At 49.3% G+C, this 14,767-nt stretch overlaps 1 protein-coding gene across 3 annotated transcripts in view; it reads right to left on the bottom strand.

Moving 5' to 3' along the window:
* The window catches only part of LRRK1 (leucine rich repeat kinase 1), a 1,071,210-nt gene that overhangs the window by 35,057 nt on the left and 1,021,386 nt on the right, over positions 1–14,767 (bottom strand). For all 3 annotated transcript variants that reach the window (XM_069625026.1, XM_069625024.1, XM_069625025.1), the window contains one exon: positions 12,895–12,996. In XM_069625026.1, the coding sequence (XP_069481127.1) occupies positions 12,895–12,996 (102 nt within the window). The remainder of the gene's footprint in view (positions 1–12,894; positions 12,997–14,767) is intronic.

A 14,767-nucleotide genomic window follows, 5' to 3' on the forward strand; every position in this document is an offset into this window, starting at 1 on the left:
TTGCCTCGCCTTCTCAACCCACCTGAAGGGGAAAGGTACTCAACATAGGGGCTTCTGTACTCCTAAATCCATACCCCCCTTTCCCTACAGGTTTATGGGTGTCCGTCCCATTGGGGCAGGGCTGGCACATTTGCACAACAAAACATTCTCCAGCTGTAAATATTGGGGCAGAGCCCGCAAACCTGCACTGACTCTGATCACTGGCAATGCCAGCCAGTCTCTTTTCCCCCCACGTTAGACAGGCTGTTTAATTTCTAGAAAAGTGAAAAATGAGCTCTAGAATAGAACACTCCTGTGCTGAGCTTGATGCTTGATCTGATGGTCTCAGTGGATCTGAGTAAGGTCACAGTAATTGTTTAATTACTAGGTTGTCTATTCTAGGGGTATGGAAGGAGGGCGCATGGAGGAAATGGGACTATGCTGGATGGACAAGGAGGACAGTAGTTACCATTGTGAGTACTTCTTCTTACTGCTACGTCCGTTACCCTTTCCTCCAAACCCATGGGACAGTAGCAAGTATCACATTTTCTGGGTGGAAGGAACTAGCGAAGCAAAAAGGTTCTGCAGGACAGTCTGGCGACATCTAGATTCTCATCCATTACTGGTGTCCATGAAATGGTGGTTGCAAAAGCAGACTGGGAGGACCGCATGGCCGCTTTCGTTAGGACTTCTCACTGAGTCTGCCCATGGGAAGCTGCTGTAGTCCCGACTGCATGAGCACGGGCACCTTTTGGAACCATCTTGTGATGCAAAGAGAAGGAGTCTGACATGCACATGGGATGACTATCCACTGTCTAACTCATGCTTTAGATGTCTTCCGGTCAGGTTGAGAGCCTCAAAAGGCTCCGGGAGCATGGCGGTTTCCATGGCACCTGAAGGTGCTATGCTGCATGTGTACTACGTTTCCCTGAACCACCCGTGCAAGGGAATGCACCAAGAACCAAAGCCATGCAGAATGTGGAAGACCGTCGAAGGAGACCCACGTCGCTCACTACTTGTTTGCAGCGGAGACAGACCGGGTGATTCTCAACCAGTCTCTGCACCTGTGAGTAGTGCTTTGTTTTCTTATGATTGTGCTTTCTTGGTAATCTTGGACCCATGCATGTTTTCTCGGTTGCATTTAGACCGTCCTTATTTCTGCCTGCTGGATGTCGCTTCTTTTTCTCTTCTCTACTGTTCGTGGTGTCGCATGGGAAACTGGTTTACTTGCCATCCCTTGGAAATCCTGTGATTGGATCTCCTGTCTGCATGGATCCTGCACATCACTCACCTTCAGAGACTCTCCTTTCGGCCTCTCTCGCTCTGGCAAACTCTGCAGTCTTTCATTTGTGTACCTCATCCAAAGGGAAATGTACCAAAATGTCAACCACGTAACTGCGACTAAGCAGTTACGGCTACTTTGGTACATTTCATTTTGCCGACTCCATTATTGCGCCCAAGCAGAGCGCGGGGTTGTGGGGGTGTCCCCCACTCTCCGTGGGTGCAGTAACGGGAGACAGGGGTTGCAGTGTCAGCTCCGACCCACTAAGTGGGAGGAACTGCTGCCAAAGGGATAGTGGGGAGTAGGTGGCACACACAGAGGTGTGCCACCGTACAAGTGAGTTGGGGGAGCGGATAGGGGAATGCGGGCCAGGGGATAAAGGCAAAGTGATCTATCTGATCACTGTGCAGTGCCGTAATTGCCATTGACATTTTCGTTGGCGCAGTTACGGGCGGCACAGTGATCACAAAGATTCACCCAAAGAGATCTCTTGAGTTTGTCAGTTCCCACTTTTGGACGACCACGAAAAGCCCCTTTGCCATTAGTTGCATCCGTGTGTCAGTTCAGGTCAGCTCACCTGTGAACTGGAGTAACTTCCGTCCATGAGGCAACATACCGTTGGGTCGGCACTTCTGGTCTATGGACATATCCCCTGTGGAACTCAACGGACAACTCAATAGGTTCCCCATCCACCTAGCACTATCCTAAGGAAGGATATTGGGTACTATTTGCCATTGTGTGAGTATTTGCTTTATTTATCAGAGTTCCTGCTGATTTCCTCTTTCTGTTCTTGCATTCTGGGAGAGAGGCAGTCAGTATTGTAAGGGTGAAGAAGTAGTCGCGGGACACAAAGGTGGCATGCTTGTTGGCACAGACTTTAATTAGAAAACAAGAAAGAACCCTACCTGTTCCTCTAACTAAGAGGGTAGTCCCTGCCTCAAACAAAGAGGGTAGTCCCTGCCTCAAACAAAACTAAGGATATTTTCATAAGGTCCGTCAGAAGTAAATAGTCCACTGTCCTATGACCCAAACCTATTTCTGTCCCTTAGACTTCAAAAGAAAAACAATAGAACAGGTGTCGCCCTAACTGCAGAAGGGTGGCTCCTTCCTTCTGGATTGTTTTAGGCAGTTTGTAAATGATGGGGGAATATTCACCTTCCCCTGGCCGTCACTAGGCCTTTCTTTATTGTTCCACACAAAACGGGGAAGGGGGGCAGAGGGGGTCTCCCTTCCCCACGCAACTCTTTACAGTTCCACCAAGATGTGGAAAATGTCTCCTTCCCCAAGCCGCTCTCAGACTCTCTTACAATTATATCTGGATTTTTACCAGAGGCTATATCCTCTGGTCTTCTCTCGACTTTTGCCAAAGGATCTCTCTCTCCCCCCTTAGTCTTCCCTTCTGGTTATGTGGGTCCAGACCCCTTTCTCAGGTTTATGATGTCTCTTACTCAGGCCCGGTTCACTATCCTTCTAGGCACCATCTTGCAGGTAGAACTCTCCAAACCTCTCAACATTCGGGCCCCAGACAGTTATCTCTCTTCTGCTTTCATTGGGGTGCTCTCTCACCCAGCATGTCTCGTTTCTGGCTGGTCCCACTGGGACGAGGAAGATGGTTCTGCACTTTCTCCCGACCACAGCCTCTATGATTTCCCAGTGCCTTCCCGGGCTCGTTCCGCATACCTTCTGACTTGGTCCTTGAGGATCCCAATCCTCGGCAACATCGGTAAGCTTCTCTGGATTCCCCTGCGCCTCGCGGTCTGCTCTTCGCTTTCAGCGGCTCTGCCACGTAGGTTTCTCACCATACATCAGGTCTCGCCTGGACCATTCAGATGGCTTCCTTTCAGCACGGGACGGGTGCTAATGGCATTAACTACCCGTTCAAGGAGCTGGAACAGGTGCTAACATCCTGGTGCCCTCCTTATACTCGGGCCCCAGGCCATTACCACCCATCCCAAGGGGTGGAATGGGTGGGAACACCATATAAAGGTATTGAATCGACCTTCACTGCCTCTCCCTGCACAAACAAATCACCTTCAAGTCTTGCTGCATCATCTGTAAGGCAGTCCCCCTCAAGTCTCCCAGATACCTCGCAGCGAAACTCAGCATCTCTGGCAGACAATGCACCACCAGAGGCCAGGACACGTGCTGACTTCAATCCGCTGCTGTAAAAAGGAAAAGACCAGAAAACAAGCCTTCTCTGTCTATGGAACACCCTCCCCGTTGGCATCAGACTCACCCCCACGTTCCTCCCATTCAGTAAAGAACTCAAGACCAACCTCTTCAAGGAGTCTCTTCTCTTCAGCAACTAGGCGATCACGTCGCCCCTTGCCCCACCTAACCCCGGCCCCTTTCCGCTCTGCCGCCCGGTACAGATGTATCCCTCTCCTCTGTTCCCCTCTGTCTCCTAACCCCGCTGTATATCTGTTCTGTTGTTACCACTGAAAGGCGCTCCGTTATGCATCTGCAATGTTGTACACCTCTGTAAAGCACTCCGTTATGTATCTGTTTTGGCGTACACCTCTGTAAGGCTCTCCGTTATGTATCTGTTTTGGCGTATACCTCTGTAAGGCTCTCCGTTATGTCTCTGTTTTGGCGTATACCTCTGTAAGGCTCTCCGTTATGTCTCTGTTTTGGCGTATACCTCTGTAAGGCTCTCCGTTATGTATCTGTTTTGGCGTACACCTCTGTAAGGCTCTCCGTTATGTATCTGTTTTGGCGTACACCTCTGTAAGGCTCTCCGTTATGTATCTGTTTTCGCGTACACCTCTGTAAGGCTCTCCGTTATGTATCTGTTTTGGCGTATACCTCTGTAAGGCTCTCCGTTATGTATCTGTTTTGGCGTATACCTCTGTAAGGCTCTCTGTTGCTTCTCGAAGCCAGGTCCGCGCTCAATAAATACCATAATAATAATGAATCATGTCCTCAGAGTGACCGACTCTTCCTTCCGACATGCCACATGGGGCCGTGCTATACTGCTACTCCGAGACCACTGGAGGTACCCAGTACCACACTGAGACTGGCGTGAGCAGCAAAGGGTGCACTGACAATCCAGAGGCCCATGCGAAAAGTCTCCCGACATGTGCACAATGTGCATACATCTTCCCTTAGATGTGACTTGCATAGCCACTTGGGCTCACCATCGTTCTTTCATGTGTGTTTGAATGACACACATCCTTCGTTATTCTGGTTCATTAGCCACTGCCTGGGTCCTATCGGAATGGAGAGTACTCGATCCCAACACCCCCTTTTGTGCACGCAGTACATGGCTCAGGGACAACCTAAACATTCTGAGAAGGCTGGAGATCAGTTGTGGAGCCAAGAGTGATCATCCACTAGCCAATGCCCCACCAAGTGCATGCATGCAGTGTGCCCCACCAAGTGCATGCATGCGCTGCACATGAGCAGTTGTGCCTTTGCTTTGTGCACTGATTCCAAGACACTGTTAGAGAGTTCTGGCTGGGTCATTGCTTTTGCTAGGCAACAGTACTCAGGAAAGTCCCAGTAACGGAAAACTAGACAATGCTTAGGAATACGAGCAGGGCAGGGACGACTGCCCACGTGATGGTTTCCAGAACATTCTGCATTCCACGGTATTGATATGATATAAGTCATTTATAACGCAGCTTTACACAAGTGTTACACCCAGAGTCCATATTGAGTCAGTAGGTCCATAGTAGCAGTTATTTTGACATGTCTGCAGTTGACTACCTCCGTCAGTGCTCTGTTAGTGCCATGCTCGTCTGCTGGACCCATTTCTCAGCATCGGTTTCCTAGCTCATCTCCCAATTATCTTGTATGGGAGAACGACCCCGCACACCCCTACCCCACTAACATCTAGAGACCCTCATTTATTGATCAGTTCAGAAAAGCCTGTAAAATATATGGCATTTTGAGATTTGCTACACAAATTCTGTGGTAAGTTGTTAGCCCTCACTTTCATCACACTTTTCTATGGGGAGAACCTCCCGAACCGTCCATGAGGACAGGGGAGACCCGGATAACTCTCTGCAAGTCGGTGTGGAAATTTACGCCCCACCAGTGGGGTATCTCCATAAGTGTGTTGCTTAGAAGACACGGCTCAGCATCTCATGAATCTCCTGTGCAGCATGGTGGAGCCACTCTGAGGTATCTCCATCAGTGTGTTGCTTAGAAGACACGGCACAGCATCTCATGAATCTCCTGTGCAGCATGGTGGAGCCACTCTGAGGTATCTCCATCAGTGTGTTGCTTAGAAGACACTGCACAGCATCTCATGAATCTCCTGTGCAGCATGGTGGAGCCACTCTGAGGTATCTCCATCAGTGTGTTGCTTAGAAGACACTGCACAGCATCTCATGAATCTCCTGTGCAGCCTGGTGGCGCCACTGAGCGGTATCTCCATCAGTGTGTTGCTTAGAAGACACTGCACGGCATCTCGTGAATCTCCTGTGCAGCCTGGTCGAGGCACTGTGAGGTATCTCCATCAGTGTGTTGCTTAGAAGACACTGCATAGCATCTCATGAATCTCCTGTGCAGCATGGTGGAGCCACTCTGAGGTATCTCCATCAGTGTGTTGCTTAGAAGACACTGCAGAGCATCTCATGAATCTCCTGTGCAGCCTGGTGGCACCACTGAGAAGTATCTCCATCAGTGTGTTGCTTAGAAGACACGGCACAGAATCTCACGAATCTCCTGTGCAGCCTGGTGGCGCCACTGAGCGGTATCTCCATCAGTGTGTTGCTTAGAAGACACGGCACAGCATCTCACGAATCTCCTGTGCAGCCTGGTGCAGCCACTGTGAGGTATCTCCATCAGTGTGTTGCTTAGAAGACACGGCACAGCATCTCACGAATCTCCTGTGCAGCCTGGTGGCGCCACTGAGCGGTATCTCCATCAGTGTGTTGCTTAGAAGACACGGCACAGCACCTCACAAATCTCCTGTGCAGCCTGGTGCAGCCACTGTGAGGTATCTCCATCAGTGTGTTGCTTAGACGACACGGCGCAACATCTCACGAATCTCCTGTGCAGCCTGGTGCAGCCACTGTGAGGTATCTCCATCAGTATGTTGCTTAGAAGACACTGCGCAGCATCTCACGAATCTCCTGTGCAGCCTGGTGCAGCCACTGTGAGGTATCTCCATCAGTGTGTTGCTTAGAAGACACGGCACAGCATCTCACAAATCTCCTGTGCAGCCTGGTGCAGCCACTGTGAGGTATCTCCATCAGTATGTTGCTTAGACGACACGGCACAGCATCTCACGAATCTCCTGTGCAGCCTGGTGCAGCCACTGTGAGGTATCTCCATCAGTGTGTTGCTTAGAAGACACAGCACAGCATCTCATGAATCTCCTCTGCAGCCTGGTGCCGCCACTGTGAGGTATCTCGTGAATCTCCTGTGCAGCCTGGTGGAACCACTGTGAGGTATCTCCATCAGTGTGTTGCTTAGAAGACACTACACGGCATCTCACGAATCTCCTGTGCAGCCTGGTCGAGCCACTGTGAGGTATCTCCATCAGTGTGTTGCTTAGAAGACAATGCATAGCATCTCGCGAGTCTCCTGTGCAGCCTGGTGCAGTCACTCTAGCTGCACACCCTTCATGTCTTTACACCTGGCAGCGAGTCACTCAAGAATTGCTGCTGCCTTTGATGGCATGATGTGCTCCTGTTATGTTAAAGCAGGTATACCCATGTATATTTTTTACACCTTCACCTGTGACTGTCCCTGTAATCTCCCAGTCTCTGCGTCTAAAGGGCCCCTTTCCCCTTCGCATGGCTCTGCGGGCTCAATCCTTGTGCTCGTTTGTTGATGTCCTTTTAAACCTGCCACCGAGTTCGTTTTGAAGCCTCGGTTACAATAACAAGTATTTGCATGCTCGTGGGGCAACATAAAATGGCATAGTGTTGCTCTGCCTCTAGCTTGTGCAAGGCTGCCGGCATTCTCGTCGTTTCCAGAACGGGGTTTCCTCGCATGGGATTCGGTGTGACATACTGCCGGGCTGCTTTATAACTTACAGAAACATGTTCGGGCCGGAGCAGAAACACAGAAGGGTCAGGAGTGCTTTCTTTTGATCCCTGCCCTTAGGACACGAAGAACAGCACACTTGCATTCTTGGGCACACACTGTGCATGTCATGCGATGAATGACGGATCCCCCATTTACTAACTCTGTGAGCTGCAGGCAATGCCGGCCTGGGAGTGTAAGGGAGCATTGCAATGGGGGCCCTCGTCCCAAGATCTTGGCGGGCTTTTAGAACAGCCCCCACTCTCCGGAGCAGCTTCTGGAGGTATATAGCAAGGAAGGGTAGATTACACTTGATCAGGGCGGCCGGGCATGTTACCCAGAGTCAAGCAGGGCTCTTCATGCAGTCCTCAGGGGCCAGTCCCGGAGGGCCCATGCACCTGGTTGCCAGAGGCCTTGCTCTTCAGTTCTGGGGAGCCTACAGAAGCGGGCTCCCTTTAGGGCCGGCCTCCATGGGCCCCTGGTTCACCTACAAGGCCAGGGCGCAGGGTCTGGACCTGGTTATTGAGCCTGGTTGGGGAAGAGGACAAGCATTGCCGCTCAGTTTCCAAACAGAACTGGGGGATCAGGACACAGCCCAAAGCCCGAGAAAGCATGCCACGGGGCTCGTGCAGCGCAAAGAGAGAGACCTCCTTTTTGGGAGAACAGGCCTCGTGTGTTGGGCTGCCTTGGTCCTTTCTTTTTAAGCCTAATTCAGCCTTCCCTTTGCCAATTCGCACAATATCAGCTCAGTGAGAAAAAGGAACAAGGCAACAAAGGGCGGGCCCCCCGACCCAGTCAGCGCTGCACACGCTTGCAATGCTTCACACGCATGCTAAATGCAGTCTCCTGGAATCTGTGGGACAACCGGTAAAGGAAGGGCCACACTTCCCATCTCCAATGGTCCCTCTTCTGGCCTGTTTCATGGTAACGCTGCTTCTCAGTGAAGATCACAGGAGCTTGTGACCAGAGCAGGGCTCGTCCAGTCCATTCTTGATTTCCACAATCATTTGCACTGCTTCCTCCACTCAGAAACCCTAACTGGATTTGACTTTTTATGATATGATAAGTTATTTATGACGCGCTTAATACCCAGAGGTTTCTAAGCGCGGACCCGGGGATCGAACCTGTGTTGCTTTGTGTCGTCTTGCTTCCAATGCGAGCACATTGCCTCTGAGCCATTCTCCTTGGTGGTGAGACACGCACAGCCGCATTGTCAGTAGCACAATACTATTTAATATATTGGCAGGTACATGAAAGTAACAGCTGATGATTTTCTTATGGGACAATATTCAAAGAACTAGTGGCATGGTCCTGAGACTGGGGCCTGAGGAGAGGAAACCCAGAAATCACAAGAGAGGCTTTCTTGAGCCGGATCCTAGCGGCATCACAATATTAAGAACACTGGCAAACGTACGAGAATTAGAGAAGACACAGTCGCACTAGGGCACTAGGAGCCAGCATTGACAAAACCAAGAGTTTGGGCTGTCTCATATTGAAAATATTTTTGAGGTCCTGCAAATGGGGCATACATCGAGGGGAAAGCTGCTAGAGGGGGGACACAGTGCAAGGGGGTGAATGAATGAATACAGACCTGAGGGCTCATGAATGTCAAGGAGGGAGGATCTGGAAAGGAGGGGATATGAATGTGTAATGATACGGCGTTGAATGGATGAATGAAACTTTAAGGGTGTATGAGAAGCATGAGTACGTATGTGTAATATGGATGAATGGATTACTGAAGAAGAAAGTAGGTGTAACCTCGGGGCCCATCTGATCTATGGAATGATTGCACACATAAGACCATTAGCGAAAGAAAGGACGAAATAAAACCCATACAGAAACCCGAGGTTAAGAAAAAACTGTTTATAAAACTGTTATATCAGATGTATTTCTGCTTACTGTAACTCTTACCTTGTTCTTCATGTTCTACTATTGAATCCCCCAAAGGGGGCTCTTCGGAAGGTGATGGGCAAAGAACAAAGGACAGGTTACCCCAGCATAGGCCAGCCACCATGGCCTGGCTCGGGTAGCCTAAAGAACAGCAGACCAAAGCAGAAGGAAGAAAATGCTCAAAAACCTTTGAAGGGGAGCAGCAAGGTTACGAGACAGCTTCCTGGAGGTCCACTGCTATGAGCGGCCTCCAAAGGCATGAAGAGACTATATTGAGCCGGGCCGCCTATATCAGGAGCGACCCAGCGAGAGCTGGAAGGCCTGGCAAGAAATGTGGCCTGAGGAGGTATCAGCGAGCCCCAGGGCCAGCCGAGGTCAGAGCAGAGGAGGAAGCGGTGAACTCTACCCGTGTGAGCCATGGCCCAGGCGGGGTGATGGAGCGGTGGCGTGACCTGAAATGCTGGGAATAGATGTGGCCTGAGGAGGTATCAAAGAGCCCCAGGGCCAGTCGAGGTCTGAGCAGAGGAGGAAGCGGTGCTCTCCACCGGAGTCTAGACCGGGTGATGGAGCGGTGTTGAAATGCCTGGGAATAGATGTGGCATGAGGAGGATCAGCGAGCCGCAGGGCCAGTCGAGGTCACAGCAGAGGAGGAAGCGGTGCTCCCCACTAGGGTCTAGACCGGGTAATGGAGCGGTGTAGAAATGCCTGGGAATAGATGTGGCTTGAGGAGGTATCAGCGAGCCGCAGGGCCAGTCGAGGTCAGAACAGAGGAGGAAGTGGTGCACTGTACTCGTGTGAGCCACGGCCCAGGCGGGGTGATGGAGCGGTGGCGTGACTTGAAATGCCTGGGAATAGATGTGAATTGAGGAGATATCAGAGAACCCTAGGGCCAGTCGAGGTCAGAGCAGAGCAGAGGAGGAAGTAGCGCACCCCACTTGGAACTAGACCAGGTGATGGAACGGTGGGGCGATTTAAATGCCTGGGCTGCATCAGTGGTTCAGCCTGGGTGAAGAGCATGCCTCGGGCCACTTATCCAGGGCGGAGGCCCGGGTGGAAGCCAAGTGCAGCAACCCAACCCAGGAGAAGAGAGTCTGCACATGAGGAAACTAGTCCACCTTGAGGCTCGACAGGGGTAGCTTTGGATATTAGAAACCCTGCACCGTGTGAGCGGGGTGACCCGGATCAAGAGGTGGTCTGGAAGAGCATCCCACCATCCCAGGCCAGACGGGGAAAGACAGTGGAGAGTAGGAGCATTCCTGTGGCAGCCCGAAAAGGGCACAGGCGAACACAGACACTAGTCCACATTGCCAGGAGCTGCACAGTGTCCTGAGCCATCCCCGTCAAGTAAGGAGGAGCCTGGGCAGGCCACCACGGTGGAGAGCAGTCTTGGGCGGTCTGCAGTACCTGGCATCAACTGAGCCTCTATTTTCTCTGGGGTGGAAGAATGGGTAGAAAAAGGTACTAGAGCCTCCTTCTCCGGGGAACCCTTGGAGCGGTGGCTTAGTTTCATGGACGATGAAGTGTCGATCAGAGGACTCACTCAGCGAGTGGGACCTCTTAAGTTACTTCTACTACTACGACTTCTCCTTTTCCTTTCACAAAGGGGACCTCTTAAGCCCTACGCTCCACGCCGTGCGATCAAGACCACAAAGCCTCACCCTTCACCTTATGGACGCACACATACATACGCATGCTACATAACATTCAATACACACATGCACGCATAGATGCAAACACTTGTTTTGAAACTTATCTGAACATGCTGGGATCAACAGCTGCTCCTTCAGTCCGCTCCCCAGTCCAGGCTGGGTGAAGGATTCAACGTCAAATGAATGTGTGATGCCGAGTGCCCACGCGGGGTAGTATCCTAGCAACGGCAGCAAACCCTGCCTGTACAATGCAGGCCACTCGCTTGATATTGCACACATTGCAAGAAATGAATAAAGTAAGGCGGCTTGTGGCTGGGGTTTGACCCGGACATGGAGGATGGGCTCAATTAGGCCCCTCTACCATCTCGCTAGCATCTGAGAAGCTTATGAGGGGCTAGAGAGAATGGCTTCAGGGGGGCTAGGGCTGACAGGGAAAGGAGGGACCAGAGTTTGTGAGTATTACTGAATGACAAGCATCCATCCATCCAATGAGGATGTGGTTGAGATGGCCTTATTGGACCAATATTCACGCAGTGTGCTGCAAAGATTTGCAATCAGAGCAGATATGCAAAGTGCCTAACACAAGTGCACCAAATTCCTCACGCATATGACCTGAATGTGCACCAGCGTCTAAAAACACTTTACCCAGAAGTGCACATCACATTGTGTACCTTGCATGCATCGTTTGGCTCTCCAGCTGCTTTAGACTACAACTCCCGTCATCCCCAGCCAGCAAATGAAGAAGGATCATGGGAGTTGCAGTCCAAAACATTCGGTTAGCCGCTGGTTGCCAGCTCCTGTTATAGAGTTGAGCAAAAACCTGATTAGATCAAGGATAATACAGGAAGAAAAGAACAACAACATACTACTTAGCCGTACAAGAAACTGAAAGCACATATACATAGGAATACTTTGGCCAATTTGGTTTTGCCAATTTTCAGCCAGAATTAAAAAGGGTTAATGGCATGGTGAGGATCCCAAATATTCGCACCTCTGTGCAGTTGAGTCCCGCTGTGCAGTTTTCATCATTTCCAACATGTGATGGAAAAAAATGTTAAAGCACCCCCTCCCCTCTACATTTTGGAAAAAGGATAAATGTCTCCAAAATGTGTCTGGAAAACCACAATAGAAGAGAAACAGAGTTTGGTGATTTTTCTTTTAAAGGGAGTGTATCGAGAGAATACGTTTAGAAAACTACTGGATATATTTGTCCACTAGCTTTCATGGCCAGAAGGGTCTCCTCATAGCTAGTAATTAATGAAATGCATGAATGTTACTGATTTACAGAAACATTCCTCATTGCCCTGTAATGGTCAGGTTAAAACATCATTTCATGAATGGTATACAGGAAAGAAACTGCAAGACTGACTACTAGTATCGTCGCTCAAATACGAAAGCCTATATGCGTAGGAATACTTTGGCAAGTAATCATTAATTAAGCAATATGCCAACTTTGCCAAAGGACATTGTATAGTATCAGGATAGGTCCAAAGAAACTTCTCAGAGGCACACAAGAGGACACTTGCAGGGTGTAAAAGTGAGTAAAGGACGCCGAGGAAATGACACCCGTGCAACAGACAGCGCTTGCCTTGTTCTCACTGAAACCCAAGATCTGGAGGGCCTTCCAACATGTCCTGCATTGCATTATGTACAGAGGCGCAAGAAAGGGATTGATTGATTGATATTTTATTTCTATCGCGCTCGTACACAAGTGTTTCAGAGCGCGACAAGGCAAGGGAGGGGAACAGGGGAGAACAAAACAGCAATCTTACTGCTGCAAGTCTATCGCCCTTCCATGGTCCGTAAGGGCACCCACACACACATCCTTTCCCTATTGGAAGGAGAATAGGCCTGTGCAGAGGCAATATTTGGATTTTTTTAATATTAGGATTATGGAAATCTCTCCAAGATGGCCTCATAAACTAATATCAACATTTCAAAATATGATATTGTCAAATACTTAAGGGGTAAAAAAAAGAATGTAGTGTTTCAGGTAAACACTTTCAAACCCGCCCAGAGAGTTCTACGATGGAATTTTCCTTTAAATCCATCGCCGACAATGTCCCACTAGAGGTATTCTATTTAGTCCGATATTGCTCATCACTTCTCACTTACCCACGAGGCCCCAGCTCCTGGGACTTCAGCACTGCAATGACTCTGCCTCTGTGAACACCAGCTTCCTTTTCCAATCCAATGACTACGATGTCCCCACCTTGCCTAGAAACAGACATTGTATGGATTAATAATAGTACAGGCGCTTCATTGAGTAATTCTAGCATATCCTCTGCTGACCAAATTCCTGAATCTTGTTATTGTTACCTTAACACCACCAAACGGAATGTGCAAACATATAACTTGAGGCACAACTTATGCGAACATTAAGGTTTTGGCCCACGTGTCAAGAGGAGTGCTTTGTTTTATTTTTCTGTTTATTAGTTTAAGCTTCTTTAAGTATCATGCGGAGGCCACCTGGGCACTGAATTAACATCGCAGTCAACAATTAGCACAGTGTTATTGCCATGTGCAAGAATGCACTGTACAGAGCAAATCCTTTCTGTTTTAGTTTGAATTTTTAGTGCTTGGGTACATCTTCCTAATACTGAAGCGCCATGTCATCTATTTGAAATTGGCTGTAGACAGAAGGCTTTCGACCCATGCAATTATAACAAGTAAACCAATAAACCATGACACATTAAGATGGACATTACTCCTAAGTATCACTGAAGGGCTGAGGCTCATTTTGCAAAAACACAATGTTGATTTCTTTGCGTGGACTCAATCACAGGCTGTTTGGATTTCTCCTGGGTTCACAGCCCATCCAAACTCCTTTGTTGGCAAATGTTTGAGACTGTAGTTAAAAGCCAGCAGTGATGCTATGACTATATTATATAATGAAGGCAAGTCACTTCTAAGAAGCACTGGAGTTCAAGGTAAGACACGAAGCATCTTTATTCGACTCCAGAAGGAAAGTAGCTGATTTAAGTCACATGTGGCCAGAAACCCAACAAGCACATCCTACTTCTCCTTGGGTCTTCACTCAACTGACCTTCCAAGCACATGCACACAGTAACAGATGGAACACAACGTGCCCTCTCTTCGCAAACTCACTAGACAAAGCAAAGCATCCCGCACTGATGCACATGTAGAAACGGTGAAACACAAGCAAAGAAACCAACACTGGCAAGGGGGCCATCACCAGCACAAAAAGAAAGTGCAGAGAACGCTTCCACACCAGAGCATTATCCAAGGTCACTGATAATACAACACCCCCTCTCCCATCTCATAATCCCACACTCCAACCCTGCAGAGTGCTTACAAAGGGAACACACTCTCAAACACCTAGGGACAAGAAATACATTGGTACAAGCTACTGCATAACAGCCCGACTACGCACAAACCCACCTTGATACTGAAACAACTCTATGTAAATCATTTAAACTAGACACCATGCTCCTGTAGGTTGAAGCTTTACACGCAGCACATGAAAATGCACAGAATAAGCAAAAACAAGCATTGGCAATGCAAACAGTCTGGGTAGGCATGAGAACAGTGTTATAATGAAGGTTCAGGAGGCAGCATGGCGAGTCCTTAAGTTACTTTATTAAGTTGCACCCGTACATGTTACACCAGGTACAGGAGATGGTAGGCAGGATCTTAAGTATTACAGGGAGAGCCCACTGGCTCCCACCACCCCGGCCATGTCTCTCACTCTCTCTAACTGTCCTTGGGCAGAACCCACATTCAAGGCTACAGCATCAGCAAGTGCTGTGCATTCTATGACATCAAAGCCCCACAGGAAGAATCTATCCAGATGAGCCTGGGGTGGGGAGGCAAGATATAAAGAACACCACTTTCCAGGCACTGCTGTAGTGGTATTAACTGGCCATTGATGGTTGCAGGTGCAAAATGGTGTGAGTACCTGGGCATATACACAATCCAAAACTGCTGGCTTTGACATTCCTTGTTTTCAACAGGACGCCAGTAAAGG

Source organism: Ambystoma mexicanum, chromosome 11 (assembly GCF_040938575.1).
Source record: "Ambystoma mexicanum isolate Mex_15411 chromosome 11, UKY_AmexF1_1, whole genome shotgun sequence".
Classification (NCBI taxonomy): domain Eukaryota; kingdom Metazoa; phylum Chordata; class Amphibia; order Caudata; family Ambystomatidae; genus Ambystoma; species Ambystoma mexicanum.